General features: G+C 47.6%; 2 protein-coding genes across 6 annotated transcripts in view; one reads left to right on the plus strand and one right to left on the minus strand.

Annotated features, from left to right (window-relative positions):
* On the plus strand, nt 1–8,743 carry flot1b (flotillin 1b). Of its 2 annotated transcripts, none has more exons than XM_085917464.1 (13): nt 1–126; nt 552–608; nt 2,815–2,890; nt 3,235–3,325; nt 3,650–3,793; nt 3,876–3,995; nt 4,688–4,783; nt 4,849–5,001; nt 5,071–5,252; nt 5,337–5,382; nt 5,460–5,597; nt 5,795–5,959; nt 6,029–8,743. In XM_085917464.1, exons 2-13 carry the CDS (start codon nt 566–568, stop codon nt 6,059–6,061), a joined length of 1,287 nt encoding a protein of 428 aa, XP_085773590.1. In that variant the 5' UTR covers nt 1–126; nt 552–565; the 3' UTR covers nt 6,062–8,743. The 2 variants fall into 2 exon arrangements, with proteins under 2 accessions (XP_085773590.1, XP_085773591.1); XM_085917465.1 differs by having other exon boundaries at nt 6,032–8,743.
* Nucleotides 8,735–16,515, minus strand: part of ddr1 (discoidin domain receptor tyrosine kinase 1) — a 23,885-nt gene continuing 16,104 nt past the window's right edge. For 2 of the 4 annotated variants that reach the window (XM_085917459.1, XM_085917463.1), the window contains 12 exons: nt 15,635–15,884; nt 15,304–15,435; nt 14,965–15,021; nt 14,710–14,876; nt 13,416–13,617; nt 13,043–13,129; nt 11,793–12,079; nt 11,515–11,642; nt 10,903–11,100; nt 10,571–10,841; nt 10,087–10,236; nt 8,735–10,010 (listed from right to left, as the gene is read on the minus strand). In XM_085917459.1, the coding sequence (XP_085773585.1) occupies nt 9,870–10,010; nt 10,087–10,236; nt 10,571–10,841; nt 10,903–11,100; nt 11,515–11,642; nt 11,793–12,079; nt 13,043–13,129; nt 13,416–13,617; nt 14,710–14,876; nt 14,965–15,021; nt 15,304–15,435; nt 15,635–15,884 (2,070 nt within the window). In that variant the 3' untranslated portion in view covers nt 8,735–9,869. Of the gene's footprint in view, nt 10,011–10,086; nt 10,237–10,570; nt 10,862–10,902; nt 11,101–11,514; nt 11,643–11,792; nt 12,080–13,042; nt 13,130–13,415; nt 13,618–14,709; nt 14,877–14,964; nt 15,022–15,303; nt 15,436–15,634; nt 15,885–16,515 lie in introns of those variants that run through there. The other 2 variants (XM_085917460.1, XM_085917461.1) reach the window with 2 other exon arrangements.

Raw genomic sequence — 16,515 nt, forward strand, 5'->3', positions numbered from 1 at the left:
AGCCAACACTAGCCACCATGTACTTCCGGTCTGGTCGACATTTTTCTCGCTCCGATTGACGGCAAACAGCAACCCCAACCCTTTCTCTATCTACCCCCCTTTTTTTGCTCAGTCCGACGAATAAGGGTAAGTTAAATATATGGGCCAACGATTTAGTAGTCATAATAATTTGTATTGTTTTAAAACACAAGTAAATCGTCGTAGTGTATGTAGCCCTTTAGGCTTCTTGGAATGTGGAGGAGGGGGATATGTGGAGGATGTTGGGCAGTCTTTCGACACGGACCAGTGCCATTTAAATGTGTTTAATTTTATGAAACGTGTTTTAAATACATTTAAACTTCTATATGTAACATTCTATTTTATCGAAATTCATGCTGTTTTCTGGGTATATTTCTTGGGGGCGCGGTGTGCGGCGCTCTCGAATCATCAAATTTATTGGACGCTGATTGATCCCGATAAGGCGTTTTAATCTTGACCTCTAGTACATATTAAAATGGTTTAAAAATATCATCTAAAGTAATCGTTGTTGTGATTGTTTGTGTTTTTTAAAGCAAAAGCAGCAAAAATGTTTTACACGTGTGGACCCAATGAAGCCATGGTGGTCTCAGGTAAACTGTGATTTACTGTATTTTTAATCTCGTATATAAAATATTTTGTTTCACTTTTACGAGATTTGTCCATTCTTGTTCTGTCTTTATTCAAACATTGATACTGTAATGAATCCATAATATGACAATTCTTGGGTTCAGTTTAGCCATGGGCTGTCATTTCATTGAGCTAACGGAAAAAAACCAAATTAAGTAGGGGGTTTCCTTGATATTCTTTTCCATTTTAGAATTTTTTTTTAACATTTAAATCCTTGGGTTCCCTTAGCAGTGTGGTCTCATTCAATCACACAAAAAGTAAAGCTTAAATTAATTCAAGATTCAAGAGTTTGAATGTAGGTTTTATAAAAATTTTATTAGACTCATTTGCATTTCTTCATTTATAAATCTCACATTAAAATAAACCCATAATACTGTCAATCTTTGATCAATTTAGTAGTAGGTTATCATTTCCTCCTGAATCCGAGGTTTAACCTCCCGATGGATCCTCCTCTCCAGCACCCCTGAATAGACCTTACCAGGGAGGCTCAGGAGTATGATTCCCCTGTAATTGGAACATACCCTCCGGTCCTCCTTCTTAAAGAGGGGAACCACCACCCCAGTCTGCCAATCCAGAGGCACCGTCCCCGATATCCACGCAATCATATAGAGGCGTGTAAGCCATGAGAGCCCCACAACATCCAGAGCCTTTAAGAACTCCGGATGGATCTCATCCACCCCCGGGGCCCTGCCACCGAAGAGTTTTTTAACTACCTCAGTGACTTCGACCCCAGAGATTGGAGGCCCTGCTTCCACAATGGAAGGCGTGTCAGTGGAATTGAGGAGGTCTTCGAAGTATTCTCCCCACCGACTCACGACATCCCGAGTCGAGGTCAGCAGCACACCATCTCCACTGTAACCAGTGTTGACCGTGCACTGCTTCCCCCTCCTGAGACGCCAGATGGTGGACCAGAATCTCCTCGGAGCCGTCCGGAAGTCATTCTCCATGGCCTCCCGAAACTCCTCCCACGCCCGGGTTTTTGCCTCAGCAATCGCCGAAGCCGCGTTCCGCTTGGCCATGGTCCTGTGTCGGAAAAGGGTGGAATGCGGGGATGAGATCTTGCCCCAAATGGAGGAGTTCAAGTATCATATTGTATGTTCACGAGTGAGGGCAGGATGGAGCGCGAGATCGACAGGCAGATCGGTGCAGCGTTGGCAGTAATGCGGACTCTGTACCGGTCCGTCGTGGTGAATAGAGAGCTGAGACAAAAGGCAGAGCTCTCAATTTACCGGTCGATCTATGCTCTTGACCTATGACCTTGACACGACCCATAGCTCGTGACCTATGGTCACGAGCTATGGGTCGTGACTGAAATAACGAGATCCAGGATACAAGCGGCCGAAATGAGTTTTCTCCGCAGGGTGTCCGGGCTCTCCCTTAGAGATAGGGTGAGGAGCTCGGTCATCCGGGACAGACTCGGAATAGAGCCGCTGCTCCTCCACAAGGAGAGGAGCCAGATGAGGTGGCTCGGCATCTCATCAGGATGCCTCCTGGACGCCTCCCTGGGGAGAGCGAAGTTTGGGAGTTTCTCCTAAAGCTGCTGCCCCCTTCATATTTTTGAAGATGTTTACTATCATTTGTATGCTTATTACCGGATAAATATACGTTTAGACCAGTGGTTCTGAACTTGGGTTTGATGAAATCCTAGGGGTTCGGTGAGTCAATCTCAGGGTTTCGGCAGAGCCTCTTCTGCAGAGGACCGAACACACCTGATTTAGTGTGTTTATTCGTGATGACTCATATCTGAAGTGGTCTCGCAAAGGCAACAGCAGAAGTCATGCTGATTTGCAGGTTTATAATTTGTTTTGAGTTCATGCATTGTGTTGGTTTTGTTCTTTGAACAAGGGGATGTTCATGCACAGCTCATTTTGTGCACTAGTAGAAACACTGATGTCTTGAATTTGAAAGAAAAATAATTTTATTTTTCACCAGAGAGGGGTTTGGTGAATGCGCATATGAAATTGGTGGGGTTCGGCACCTCCAACAAGGTTTAGAACCACTGGTTTAGACTTTTTCGTTAAGTTTGGTTTATGAATCCCTGTGTAAGAACATGATGGATTAACAGAGGTATTTTTTTTTTCTCCTTCTGAAAGTTTGCAACTTGAATGCAGCCAAGTTGGATCAGTAAAACGTCATGTTTGTGTTGTGCTACCTTGTCTTTACTCGCAGGCTTTGGCCGCTCGCCTCCTCTCATGATCGCCGGAGGACGAGTGTTTGTCATCCCGTGTATTCAACAGATTCAGAGGTGATTGCGCTACTCTTGTATGTCTTTTGTATTCTTTGGGTGGTTGGGCTGAGCTTTAAAAAAAAAAAAAAAAAAATCTGCCCTGAAACATTCGGCTCGTTGATGGTGGGAGATGAGTATAAATGCTGTTCCTGGTCTTGCTGGTCATCACAGGCCCAGGAGAGTGGTTAATAATTGAATTACTTCTCTCTGGCTTTGCTTCTCACATCCTCTTGTGTAATAGCACAAACCCATTATTACATTTTTCTTTTCTGTTGCCGTGCGACAATGGTGAAACCCCTCCTGGTTGATTTGCTTGAAAATATTTTGCTGCCTGCCCCCATTTGCATCTTTTTCTGTTTTAGGATCACGCTGAATACACTGACGCTGAATGTGAAGAGCGACAAAGTGTACACCCGCCATGGTGTCCCCATCTCTGTCACGGGCATTGCCCAGGTAATAGTTGAAAGGCTGGAGTGTGGGTGGGGGGGTCAAAGTATATCCTAAAATATAAAATATCCTTTTTTTTTTTTTAAACTTCGCCTTGATCTGCTGATGCAACATTTCATGGCTACAGTCTGTCACATGTTGGATAAAACAGCTCTCCGTATGATGTGCTTTGACCACAATTAAAAAACAAAAAACACATTTAACCTCGAATGCACATCCATTTTGTTTCCCTTATTGAGCAGTTTGCGTCAAATCCTTTTCAGGGGCACAATTGTCATGGCCAAAATATAAACAGTAGTCAAGTTCCACTGATGCCTTTCCACATCACAGGTGAAGATCCAGGGCCAGAACAAGGAGATGCTAGCTACTGCCTGCCAGATGTTCATGGGCAAGTCGGAGCCCGAGATTGCCCAGATCGCCCTGGAGACGCTGGAGGGCCACCAGAGGGCCATCATCGCTCACCTCACCGTGGAGGTTAGGCTGTCATTTCACATACTATACAACATGTTAAGACAAGTACCCGCAACAACTAAAACGGATTCTTCACCCGCCGCAGGAGATCTACCAGGACCGCAAGAAGTTCTCCGAGCAGGTCTTCAAGGTGGCTTCCTCGGACCTGGTCAACATGGGGATTGGAGTGGTCAGCTACACCCTCAAAGATGTCCATGATGATCAGGTAGACGCTTCAGAGGAACCAGCGCCAGATGATGTCAGCAAACTTGAGTTCTACAGCTTGCTTAAAGTAGTTTATTGCCACCCCCACCTGAACTTTGAACACAACTCATACAGTTACACGTTGTGCACAACTCAAGCTTGTTAGCGTACAACACTACACACGCAAGCAATAGGCTTTGCGAGCTTGCATCATCGTTTGAATGAAAGGGCACACAATTTCCATAAATGAAAACGAGTCTCACGATCATGAGCCCCGCCGCCAGCATGACAATTCATTGACACGCATACACGTGGCGCTATTCTTAAAGCGGGAAACAACTCAAACGGCCGGTCACGTAAAGACTACATACAAATTGCAGATACAAATTGCAGGTACCCTTTGTCCCAATTGTCGATGCGGACCGTACCTGCAACTTTGTCTTTTCATGAAGCTTTTAGCATTCGTGCTGCCCCTGAGCGCTAATGCACTGAAGTTATTCTCCCTAAACCGCTCGGTACATTAGCAACAAATCAGCGCCAAGTGCTACCATGGTAACCATTCGCCGTTAGTCAAACGGAGAATTGTAGTAGAATGACCAGGCAACCAAAATGTTAGGAATAGCTCACAGTTTTATGATGAGCATCTTCATGTTGTTATGCAAATACATCTCTAGGCAGAATATTTACATCCAGCTGTACGTGTGTTACCTTCAGGATTACCTCCACTCGCTGGGTAAGGCCAGGACGGCCCAGGTGCAGAAGGACGCCAGGATTGGAGAGGCTCAGTACAAGCGGGACTCCGTCATCAGAGTAAGAAAGTCATCTGGACTTGAGTCCTTGTCAGAGTGAGAAAAAGGTTGCTGTCGTGTGCGTAGGAAGCCCAGGCCATGCAGGAGAAGGTTTCTGCCCAGTACAAGAATGAGATTGAGATGGCTAAATCCCAGCGGGACTACGAGCTGAAGAAGTCGGCCTATGACATGGAGGTCAACACTAAGAAGGCGGAGTCAGAAATGGCCTATCAGCTTCAGGTACCCCGCTCGCCTCATCTCGCCAGATGGAAGCTCGTCTCTGAGCCTTGGGCGCTCTTGTCCTGGCAGGTGGCAAAGACCAAACAGCGCATCGAGGAGGAGAAGATGCAAGTGCAGGTAGTAGAGCGCAGCCAGCAGATCATGCTGCAGGAGCAAGAGATTGTCCGCAAGGAGAAGGAGCTGGAGGCTAAGGTCAAGAAGCCCGCTGAGGCCGAGAAGTATCGTCTGGAGAAGCTGGCCGAGGCTCAGCGGTAAAGCGCCCAACAGCAAGAACGCGAGTGGCCGTACAAACCGATGATTTGCATTGAGTTTTCTGGTTGTCTCCCCGCCAACAGCCTGCAGCTTATCATGGAGGCAGAGGCCGAGGCCGAGTCCATCAGAGTGAGTCTTTGTTATTAGTCGTTGAGAGAAATGCACGTACTTGACAATCTTCCCTATTGACTTGTGCATGCGTGTAGATGAGGGGCGAGGCGGAGGCCTTTGCCCTGGAGGCCAAAGGTCGCGCCGAGGCCGAGCAGATGGCCAAGAAGGCAGAGGCCTTCAAGCAGTACGGAGAGGGAGCCATGGTGGACATGCTGCTAGAGAAGCTTCCGCTGGTCAGTTCCATTTTGAAGCTACATCCTAGGTGCGCTCCTGCGCATCAGCAGAATAAGCTCAAGCAAAGCTAAAGACGAGGATCTTGGGGGTGCTGCCGGAGTTTTGTCCATCGCGGCGCACCGTGTTAGCCACATTTAGTCATTCTGCGGACTTTCACCAGCAGACCGGTTTTGTCTCACTGCCTTCATCCCCGCAGATGGCGGAAGAGATCAGCAAGCCACTTTCGGCGGCCCAGAAGGTCACCATGGTGTCCAGCGGCGGCGCAGACGTGGGCGCCGCAAAGCTGGCTGGCGAGGTACTGGAGATTATGACCCGCGTGCCCTCGGCGGTAGAGAAGCTCACCGGAGTGGACATCTCCCAGGTAGGCGTCGTGGTTTTGCAGAAGCCGGCTCGTTTGTGGTTTGACTTGTGACGCCATACCTCCCATCAGCAGGTGACGGGACAGGCCCTCCGTGTGCATTAGGACGCCATTGACCAGTCATACGACGCCCTCTCCCCACCTCCTTGCGTGTGTGCGTGTCAGCCTTATCCAAGCGCGCATATCAGTCTCTGTATTTTTGACCTCCTGTCATATCTCCGACAAGTGCTTTATACCCACCGGGCAAAATCCATTACACTGCAAAGCCTCAAAATGAGTCAATGGGTAAAGTTTGTCGATTGGACGAGCTTCTCGTCCGCTATGCTGGTCTGTGAAATCAAGTTAGTGTTTGCAATGCATGTTGTCAGCTCGGCTCCAAAGAGTCATCGGGCCTCATTGAAAAGAACAAGTGATAACTTTTACAGGACAAAATCTCATGAGACAAAAACGGTCATTTTCATGCGAGAGTCAGAGAATTAAGTTCAAAGATATTGTGATTTTAGGAATAAACTAAACGTTTAGCGGAATAAAATGGATAATATAATGTAACATTAAGAAAATAATGCTGCATCCTTTAGTGTGTGAGAGTCATCAAATTCAGAGAAGCTTGTAATGCTAAGAAAAATTTGACGTGGACACGACGACAATAATGGTAGAATAAAAGTGTGGCGTTGCTTTAACATTGGAATATTACAGGTGAATAGTCACCAGGTTACAGTAAAAAAAAGTCCAATCAAAATCATATGATTTGTGACTACCGTATTTTTCGGACTAAAAGTCGCTCCGGAGTATAAGTCGCACCAGCCATAAAATGCACAATAAAGTGAAAAAAAACATATATAAGTCGCATTGGAGTACAAGTCGCACTTTTGGGGCAAATTTATTTGTCAAAATCCAACACCAAGAACAGACATGAACCAACAACAGGCTAAACGATACGGTATGCTACGGGCCTGACGTAACATTCGGAGTTGTTCAAATAACTTGCATAAATAACACGTTTCTCAAACCTTCTGTGTCACGCCGCGTATGCGCCGCGTATGCGCCGCGCATGCGCCGCGCATGCGCCGCGTATGCCAGACTCGTGAGTTGCAGTTCTAATTATTCCACAGACCCATATAACGATATATAAAGTATATATCAAATAACTATCATATAACAACATTATCAAACCATTTGTGTCACTCCAAATCATTAAATCCATCGATCAAATTTCTCATGTCAACAATGCCGTGCGTGCGTCGCACAGATCTAGTATATAAATAGATTGTAGCATTAACAAAGTACCGGGAAAGACGTGGGTTTGGTAACTGCCTCTTTGTTTAACAAAACAAGAGTTCAACGATCCAACAACTACTGAACTGTAACGATAAAAACATATACAAGTTGCTACACTAAATAAAATATATAAAATAACTATAACATGAAAACGTTTTTCAAACCTTGTCACTCCAAATCATTAAATCCTTCAAACGTGGGGCTCTTCATCATCTTCGTCATCCCGTGATCGAATATTTTGTCCTTTATGTAAACAACCGCCGCACTGCTGACGTCGCTTGCAGTTCAAATTACAGTAATCTCTTGCTATATTGCGGTTCGTTTATCGCTGTTTCACTACATCGCGGATTTTTGAAAATCTGTGAAAAAATTAACATACAAGTTGCTCCTGAGTTTAAGTCGCCCCCCACCCCCCCACCCAAACTATGAAAATAAAATGCGACTTATAGTCTAAAATATACGGTATAATGTTGCAGAGTTAAATGTACGGAAGAGGATTAGGGCCAGTGAAGAAAAAAAAAAAACTAGGGGTGACAGGATTCTGACTTTTTTTCTCAGAATTCTGACTTTAAAGTCGGAATTCTGACTTTATTCTCAGATTTCTGATTTTAAAGTCAGAATTCCCCATTTCTGACTTTAAAGTCAGAATCCTGTCACCCCTCGTTTTTTTTTCTTCACTGGCCCTAATCCTCTTCCGTAGAAATGCTTATCAGGACATAAGTACACATGTCCTCAAAAAATGATACCTTTACTCTGAGAATAAAAACTTGAAAGGCATAATTTCTTACAAAATGAATTCTTTTTTTCCACTCATAGTCTAAGTAGATACATTTATTCTATTTCAACTTATAACATGTATTCTTAGAAAAGTGGGAGTTTTCTTTTCAATGTGGCCAAGGTTCTCTATATGCAATTTAATTTGAAAGGAGGCGGACCGTGGCTGCTCGTGTCACCTCCTGAAAGCTATAGCAAGTGTTTTGGATTGTTCATGCACGTCAATGTTACTAACTCGGCCACGCTGCGTTTATGACTAATTGTCTAGGAGTATAAAGATGTTGTTTGGCTCACCTAGAGGTATTTCTACTTCAGTTTGGTTTCAGTTTTTAACGCTTTACTACAACCCAAAGCTGGATGGATGCATGTCGTCACCAGGAAGTGCCTGCCTGCGTCAACTCCTTGTCAAACCTCAGCGCTCATGTGCTCAACCCGTTGCGCATCTGGGAAAAAAAAATAAAATAAATCACCTTATATCCGAATAGGTTCTGTCACAAAAGGGCTAGAAAATGTCCATGGAACGTTAAGATGGGAAAGCATAAGTCGGAAAGTTTCCAGTTTGTGCAAGCCTATATCCGAGCCACTATGCTGCCACTGCAGGTGCCTCTTCATTTTTCAGTGTGGTCCTTTTTAAACATCTACTTTTTATTATGTTACAATAAAGCATGTGTAGCCCTAATGATAGTGTTAAATGTGCAGCATTTATCTGTATTAAAGTGACATTCAACAAATAAAGTTCTGCTTTAATTATTGGAAAGGGCTCAACTTTGTTGAGACGCCTACAAAAATAAACAGCACACATGGATGACACAATGGCAGCAAGCGTTACACACATATAGGAGACTCGAAAAGAGTTTTTCATATTAGATCAGGAAAATAAAAGATTTGTATTTAGAAATATGTACAAACTAAAGAAAGCATGTACTTTAAAAACACAGCTTTAGTTGAACTACAGTGTATCAAAAAGGACTCAAACGGCACAGAGGCCATTTGCAATCAGTAAACAATACGATCGAAAGGGACCGAAGATCCAAAATATCCTCCTTGACCCGATAGCGAGTGGAAGGCAGAAGTGTAGGAGGCTGACGTGTTTGAAAACGCCAGGCCTAATTTGTGTTTGGACTGAGCGTTTGATTTGGCAGGTTGTGTCACCACAGTTGAGAAACTGTCATTTTCAGAAGTGTCAATTTGGGATGGTGGGGCTGGGAAGTGCGCCATAGCCAACGGGCTATGCTTGGGGGCAAAAAAGAAAGCTCCAGCGCGAGTCAGGGTGCATCCTGGAATTGTACCCAAGGCAACTATGTGAATCACGACACTGTCATCTCCAAAGATCCAAGCGGCTGTTTGAGACACCATGTACGTATCTTGAGAAGAATGAGAAGTCCTCCATTTTGAGCCTGGGTTGACTGTGAACCACCGCACTCACAGTTTTAAACATTGCAGGGCGAACATCTCATTTAACTTGCGATCAGTCTGGACTTGATTGCCATTTGCTGAGAATCAAGGCTGGGCTTACTTAATGAATGGCGGCAATGCGAACCACTCCACTGACGGTTCAGAGGGGCTGAAGCCCTGAGATGTTGCGACGCTCTTTCATCTTCCTTTTGCCTCATTTTCTGTCCTTGTAAGAAGAAAAGGCTCCTAATGCAGATTGTACCCGCCACCACTACACTACACAATGTAGCTCAGCCTCAAAACTATCTACACCTATCAAGCTTCAGTAATTGTGGTTTTGGAGGCTGTGGGGGAAAACTGAATCAGCAGCATCTCCAGTAGTCCCGCCCACCAAAGAAGTACAAAAGACGGTTGTCCTTTGGGGGGGGGGGGGCATTGATGCGGCTCGTTGAAACGCTGCACAGCCTCACACCATGTTCATGGCGTCCTCTGCAAGGAAGGCATGGATGTGGCCAAAGGATGGCCGCAGCTTGCAATCTCTGTTCCAGCAACCCAACATGAGCTCATAGAGACCCTGAGGGCACACGGCGGGCTTGCCCAGATACACCTGGCGGAGGACACGGCGTGAGTGAGGGAGGTGCTTGCAATGATGCCACCGGATTGGTCGAGCATGGGAGAGCTACCTGTCTGCCCTGGTCTCGGAAGAACTCTCCGGCGTTGTCTATGACTTGCTCATCCGTCAGGTTGGAGTACGGCTGCTCCTGGCACACGCTCAGCATCTCCCACAGGGTCACGCCGAACGCCCACACATCGCTGGCTGTGGTGAATTTACCCTGTACATAAGTGGGAGGAGGGCCGAAAGCAGTCTTCAGCAAAAGTGCAATGACATAATTTGCCTAACAATTTGAGCTAAAGGGTACATCTTTGGTGAAGAGAGGCATAGAATGGATTGTCGAAGTCCCAGAATGTATGATAGAGGATTATGAAGGCCTTAGACATGGTTTTTAAATTCCACTTGTCCAGCTGCAACTCTCAGCACAGCACTGATATTAGCCCTTCTACACAGAGGGCACATAATATGACGAAGTACTATTCTATTGTTTGCTTATTAGCCTGCTAGCTAATTAGCATTAGTATTTAACTAGCAGGCCAAAGGCTCATGCTCACCATGAGGATGCACTCCCAGGCCATCCAGCGTATGGGCAGCACGGCTCGGCCTTGGATCCTGTAGTAGTCCCCGGCGTAGAGATTCCTGCTCATGCCAAAGTCAGCGATCTTGATGTGGCGCTCTCCACTGGGGTCATCAGCGCCGCTGTTGCCCCTCTCGCCGCCCACCAGGCAGTTGCGTGTGGCCAGGTCGCGGTGCACAAAGTTGAGTGAGGACAGGAATTTCATCCCAGATGCAATCTGGCCGGCCATGGAGATGAGGGCCGGGTACCTGGCGGCAAAAACGGAACACTGAATACAAATTAACGTTGCAATGTGGTGGATTTCTCTACCTGATGGTGGGCGTGGTGTGCAAAGGCCCGCTCTTGTCCAGCAGAACTCGGTGGGATAAGTACTGGTTGAGGTCGCCGCATTCCATGTACTCCGTCACCATGCAGAGCGGGTCGCTGCTCACACATACGCCCAAAAGACGGATGATGTTGGGGTCCTTCAGGCGGGACAGGATCTTCACCTCCTTCAGGAAATCATTCCTAAGAAGCAATAAGAGTACAAACTAGAAGAGAATGCTCATCTTTCCCAAGAAAAAAAACAACTCTTTTCAAAACTATTTTTTAGTACCACCGGTGTGCTCACATCCATGGAAGAAGAAAAAAAGATGATTATCATGTAAACAAGTCAACATGTTGGGCATCAACTGGGCTGCGCCTTTTGATGTGTGCGCCTTGGCCACCAGGGAGCAGTATAATGCAGATTCAGAAACAGACAGAGGAGATGGTCCCAAACAGAATAAATGTTGTCAGGTATGGCAATCATCAGTTGGAATATACGCTGTGGATTTACAACTCGATCTACTTACTGTCTCTGCTATTAAGTATGCATCAAAACTACATATCCCAATAAGATTACTTGACGAATGGAAAATTTGCCTAAAGTGATGAGCTAACCTGGCATTCTTGGAAGCATCAGGCCGCAGTATCTTGACAGCCACCAGCAGAGGGCGACCTTTCCTCACATTGAAGGGAAACTCCAGGTTTGGAAGGTCCTGAGGGTTCTCAATCTCGCACAAGTGTACCTGGCATGAGAACAACGAAGACACTGTTTAACCACTGGCCATTACACCTTACTGAGACATTCACTTACTCCGTAATCACAAGACAATCGATTCATCTGCCCACCAAAAATACCTCAGTCGGGCCCTAGAACTTACTGGGAAGTGTCTTACCTCTCCAAACTGTCCTTCCCCGAGCTTTTCCTTGAAGACGAGACACTGGCGGTGCAGCTCGGACAAGGGGCCGGCGTCAGCGCCCAGACCGGACGAGGCCAGGGCTGGTACGGCATACGTGTTGTTGCCGCTGACGCCCTGCAGGCTCACGATGTCTGCCTCGGCGTAGTGCGGCACACTGGCAGGCAACGGGGGGGAAGCTGGGTAGGGCGTTGAGCCCAGGTAGGGTGGCGGCTCGTCCCGTGCCGGGGGGAATCCCTTCTCTGGGGAAGACTCTGAGCCACACCCTGGGGAATAGGCGGACGTTGAGGGTGAAATGCCAAGGAACTGAGCGGACCGGACATGTCGGCAGCTGTTACAAGACGTGTTGGAGAGAGGAAAAAAACGTGCGGCATTAAAAGGGAAACCCAAGACGAAAACTTTTCCGCTGTAGGTTTTTTTTTTTAGTTTTTCCTTACCCTCCTGGGAGTTTAAGATCAGGGGATGTTCGAGAATAATTGTCAATTTTTTGTACATGTGAAGCCCTTTGAGACTTGCCTGTGATTTTGGGCGATATAAATAAACTTGACTTGAAAAGACTTCAGTCAGGCCTCGGGAAAGGAGAATGTAGCCCACCTCTTGCCCAAAGTCAGCTGGGACAGGCTCCGGCCCACCTGCCAAAGATCTGGCCTCAGTCGGTGCCTCCTTTTAGTAACAGGCGGCGCCCCTAGGCTCACCCTTATTTATTTGAGGAAGACCGCGCAAAAAAGTATGACTGAAATGTTGGTGCAAGATTTGAAAAAAATGGAATCCCTCCCTCCAGGGAAACTGAGCTTATGTTGTAGTCCACATCAAGAAACATCAGAACAAGCAGCACAATTTCCACTACAAAGAAGCAAAAATGGTTTGACTCAACATAGTCTGTACTAGACCACGATGAGATGTTTTTATAAAGCAAAAAGTCATGTTATTTGTCTAAGACACTAATAAAAATCCTGGCAGACAAATGACAGGATGGATATTGAAAGTTTACCAAGGAGGTTAGCAAAGGCTTCAGCTTGGGAGAACATTTATTGTTAGAACAAAGGCCACCACACAAGGAAGCAAGTTAAAAAGGAAGCAAAGTCAGACGCAAGCGTGACGTAGAGGAAGAAGAGTGACGAGTGACTCTACTAGATTGCAGCCAACCCTGACGGCAAGATTCAAGTAAGGGTCGGGGCGCGGCCTCCACCACGTTTTGGGCTGCGGTGGGGCGCTCCAAGGTGTCTTACCATGGGGCACATTGAGACTCTTTTCCTGAGCCCGACAGGTGCTGGGCCTGGAGCCTTCCCTGTGATCTGACAGGAGCAGATGACAGGCTGGGTTGTTCAACAGCAAGGCCGGGAGAGCACAAACGCACGCCACGCCACACACAGTACAGTACAGGATGGGGCGGGCCACCATATCAAGTAGACACAACAAATTAAGGTTCTGTTAGCACTAGGTAATGGATAAAAACCAAAGAATGGGATGTAAGTGGAGCACACAGTAAGCACTAGCGGTGAAAACACAAAAACAACGCAACGGAGTCTTGGGCTTGAGTCATTTCAATGCGGCAGCGCTTGACGGAAACACCATAACAACAAACTGCCGCTTGCAACCTACCTGTGCTGTTGCAGTGGTCCCACAGGCGCAGCAAGGCGCTGGGCTCCTGGTACTCGCTTTCGGCGTCGCACTCGGGGTCGTCGGGGAAGGTGTGTATGCGCTGATAGCGGCTGGAGTAGCTGTGCGTGTTGTTGATGACCACGTTGTCCGAGGGCACAGAGAGGTGCACGCGTAGCTCGTCGCCCGACAAGCCGTCCTGCGCCTGCGCGACAGAGCCCCACGTCAGCATTGGAACGAGTGCACAAGTTCTACAAAAGGACATCATCCTTTGTTTGCTAAACAAAGCACTGGCTAATGTCAAAGTAGTGCTTTGGCGCTGCACCATCACAAGTTCTACATAATGACATTCTTTGTTTGCTGAACAACTCACTTAAGCGCTGGCTGTCAAAGTAGTGCTTTGGCGCCGCACCAACTTATCTTGGTGCCAAAAAAGTCATTTGAAGTGGGGGGAGGAGTAAAAAGTAAATTTGATTGAACCATTGAAGAATCATGTTTTTTTTTTAATTGAACCATTGAAAACATTAAATTTGATTGAACCATTGAAAAAAAATCATGGTTTTTGATTTTTTCAGTAAAGTCTCTTTTGAATCTTAGGGTGTATTCAGACCAGAAAATTCCTTTAGTCCGGACCAAATGCAAACTCAGGGTGTATTCAGACCTGACTGTCTGGTCCGCTTTAAACGGACCAGGTTTCGATTTTAATGCTGGTACGGACCTTTTGTGAAGGTGTGAATCGTGGTGCGGATTAAAGAAACCGACTGAGACCCACTTTTTTGCTTCCAAATGAACTCTGGTGCCGTTTGCTTCAGGTGTAAATACAAACAGCGTAGATCCGAACAGACAGCAAAAATATGCAGAGCAGGACCGCAGCGCGTAGGACTTGCATGTTTTCCTCCATTCCCGGGTCTGTGCGCTGTGTGGCGCGCTGGGAGCACAAATCGTCACAAGCATGGGTGTGTTTGCAAAATATACTTCGCTTGTAAAATGTACAGTCTGAATAGAAACCACACCAAACGAAAAAGATTAGGTCCGCTTTTGGTCCAGACCAAACTAAAGCGGACTAAAGGGCTTTTCTGGATTTCTTTCATTTGGTTCACACAGAGTACAGCACTTGAAGAAGTGGGTCTCGGTCCATTTCTTTAATCCGCACTAGGATTCATTTACGTGTATTCACACCTGCACAAAATGTCCAGACCAGCATTAAAATCGAACCCTGATCCATTTTAAGTGGACCAAACAGTCAGGTCTGAATACACCCTTGTTTGCTTTGGTCAGTTGTTACTTTGACTCTGACCTTCCCCAGTAGCTTCTTCCAGTACTGCCTCCAGAGAATGCCGGCGATGACGGCCAGCAGCAGCAGGATGATGCCCACCAGGCAGCCAATAAGGACGGCCGCATCGCCGCTGTCGTCCTTTGCTACGGGAAGCCCCGCCCTTGGAGACACGGCGGCCAACTCGGAACCTGCGCCGGAGGGGGAGAATGAGCGAGCGCTTACGCGTGAGTGATTGATAGCGGACGAGCGCCCAAAGTCATTTTCCTTTTGTCTCACCTGACAGCGTCCAATTAGCAGTGGTGTCTGTCAAGAGGGTGGTGGTGGGAGGAGGCACTGGAGGGGGAGGGGGAGCAGATTAACAGGAGGAGGCTGAATGAGCAGAGGTGGTAAAGGGGAAGCGAAAGAATGACGGAGACGACGTCTGCCAGAGGAGCACAAAGGCGCTCAAGTGCAAATATTCAGCTTCAATAATAAGCGAGAGCAGACAAAAAAGCCGCTGTCTGGCAGGCTCTGTGTCCAACGTCATGTTGCTGGATGGTGGATGAGGAGGCGAGAAACGTAATGGGTAATGACGATCAGGCGGAGGACAGCGAGAGCTTGACCGGCCGGACTCACAAGAGGCAGCTGCAGCGGTGGCGCCTCCGCAGCTCAGGTTAGGAGAGGCCGAGGTGTGGTTGACAAAAGGGGAGGAGCTGGTGGTGGGAGTCTTGTGACCATTCATCTGATTCTCGTCCTTTTCAAAAGTGTCTACAGGACAGGAACAAGAGAGAAAGATGTTTCAGAAAACCACATCAACATGCAGCCGTCGTGGTGCAGGCATTTGTTTTTTTTACTCACACCCCAGGGAAGTCCCGGCATAACGCAGGGAGGGCCAGTGGCCCCATGACCCCCCATCTAGCTCTGCCAGTGGTAGGTCGTATCAAGACTAATCAGTAGTGGTGCTTACCTGAGAGGAAGGATATCTCACTGAGGAGCATCCATCGGTCGGTAAAGAAGAAGCTGCAGCGCAGGATGTGAGCGAGGCGTCCGTCCAGGGACAGCGAGAGCGTGCGAGATGACGGGTCCTTGAGGTCATCCAGTGGGACCACCAGGGTCAGGACCGGCGACGACCACGGCTGCAGCAGCCCACCCTTGAAGGAACACTCCACCTTGTTGAACACTCGCACGCCCTGAGTGTGACGGTTGTTGCTGTGCACCTGGGTAGACGACAGCGGACCAGGAGACAGATGAGGTCCAGTTCAAAGTCATCAGAATTTTTTAAATTATTGCACTGCCCTGTATCATGATAAAATGACATGGAAAGTTATCAGCCTCCCCTCCGTGAGTCGTCACCTTATCGTGGTGGAGGGGTTTGCGTGCCCTTATGATCCTAGGAGCCATGTTGTCTGGGGCTTCATGCCCCTGGTAGGGTCACCCATGGCAAAAAGGTCCTAGGTGAGGGGCCAGACAAAGCACAGCTCAGAAGACCCCTCATGATGAAAAAGACAAATGGAACTAGTTTTCCCTCGCCTGGACGCAGGTCACCAGGGCTCTGGAGCCAGGCCTGGAGTTGGGGCTCGAAGGCGAGCGCCTGGTGGCCGGTCCTTCGCCCATGGGGCCCGGCCGGGCATAGCCCGAATAGAAAACGTGCGTCCCCCTTCCCATGGGCTCAACACCTGTAGGAGGGGCCAAAGGGGTCGGGTGCAAAGTGAGCTGGGCGGCGGGGAGAACCTTGGCGGTCCGATCCCCGGCTGCAGAAGCTGGCTCTAGGGACATGGAATGTCACCTCTCTGGCTGGAAAGGAGCCCGCCCGAGCTGGTGTGTGAGGCAGAGAAGTTCCGACTAGAC

Source organism: Syngnathus leptorhynchus, chromosome 8 (assembly GCF_054491065.1).
Source record: "Syngnathus leptorhynchus isolate UIUO chromosome 8, UIUO_Slep, whole genome shotgun sequence".
NCBI lineage: Eukaryota > Metazoa > Chordata > Actinopteri > Syngnathiformes > Syngnathidae > Syngnathus > Syngnathus leptorhynchus.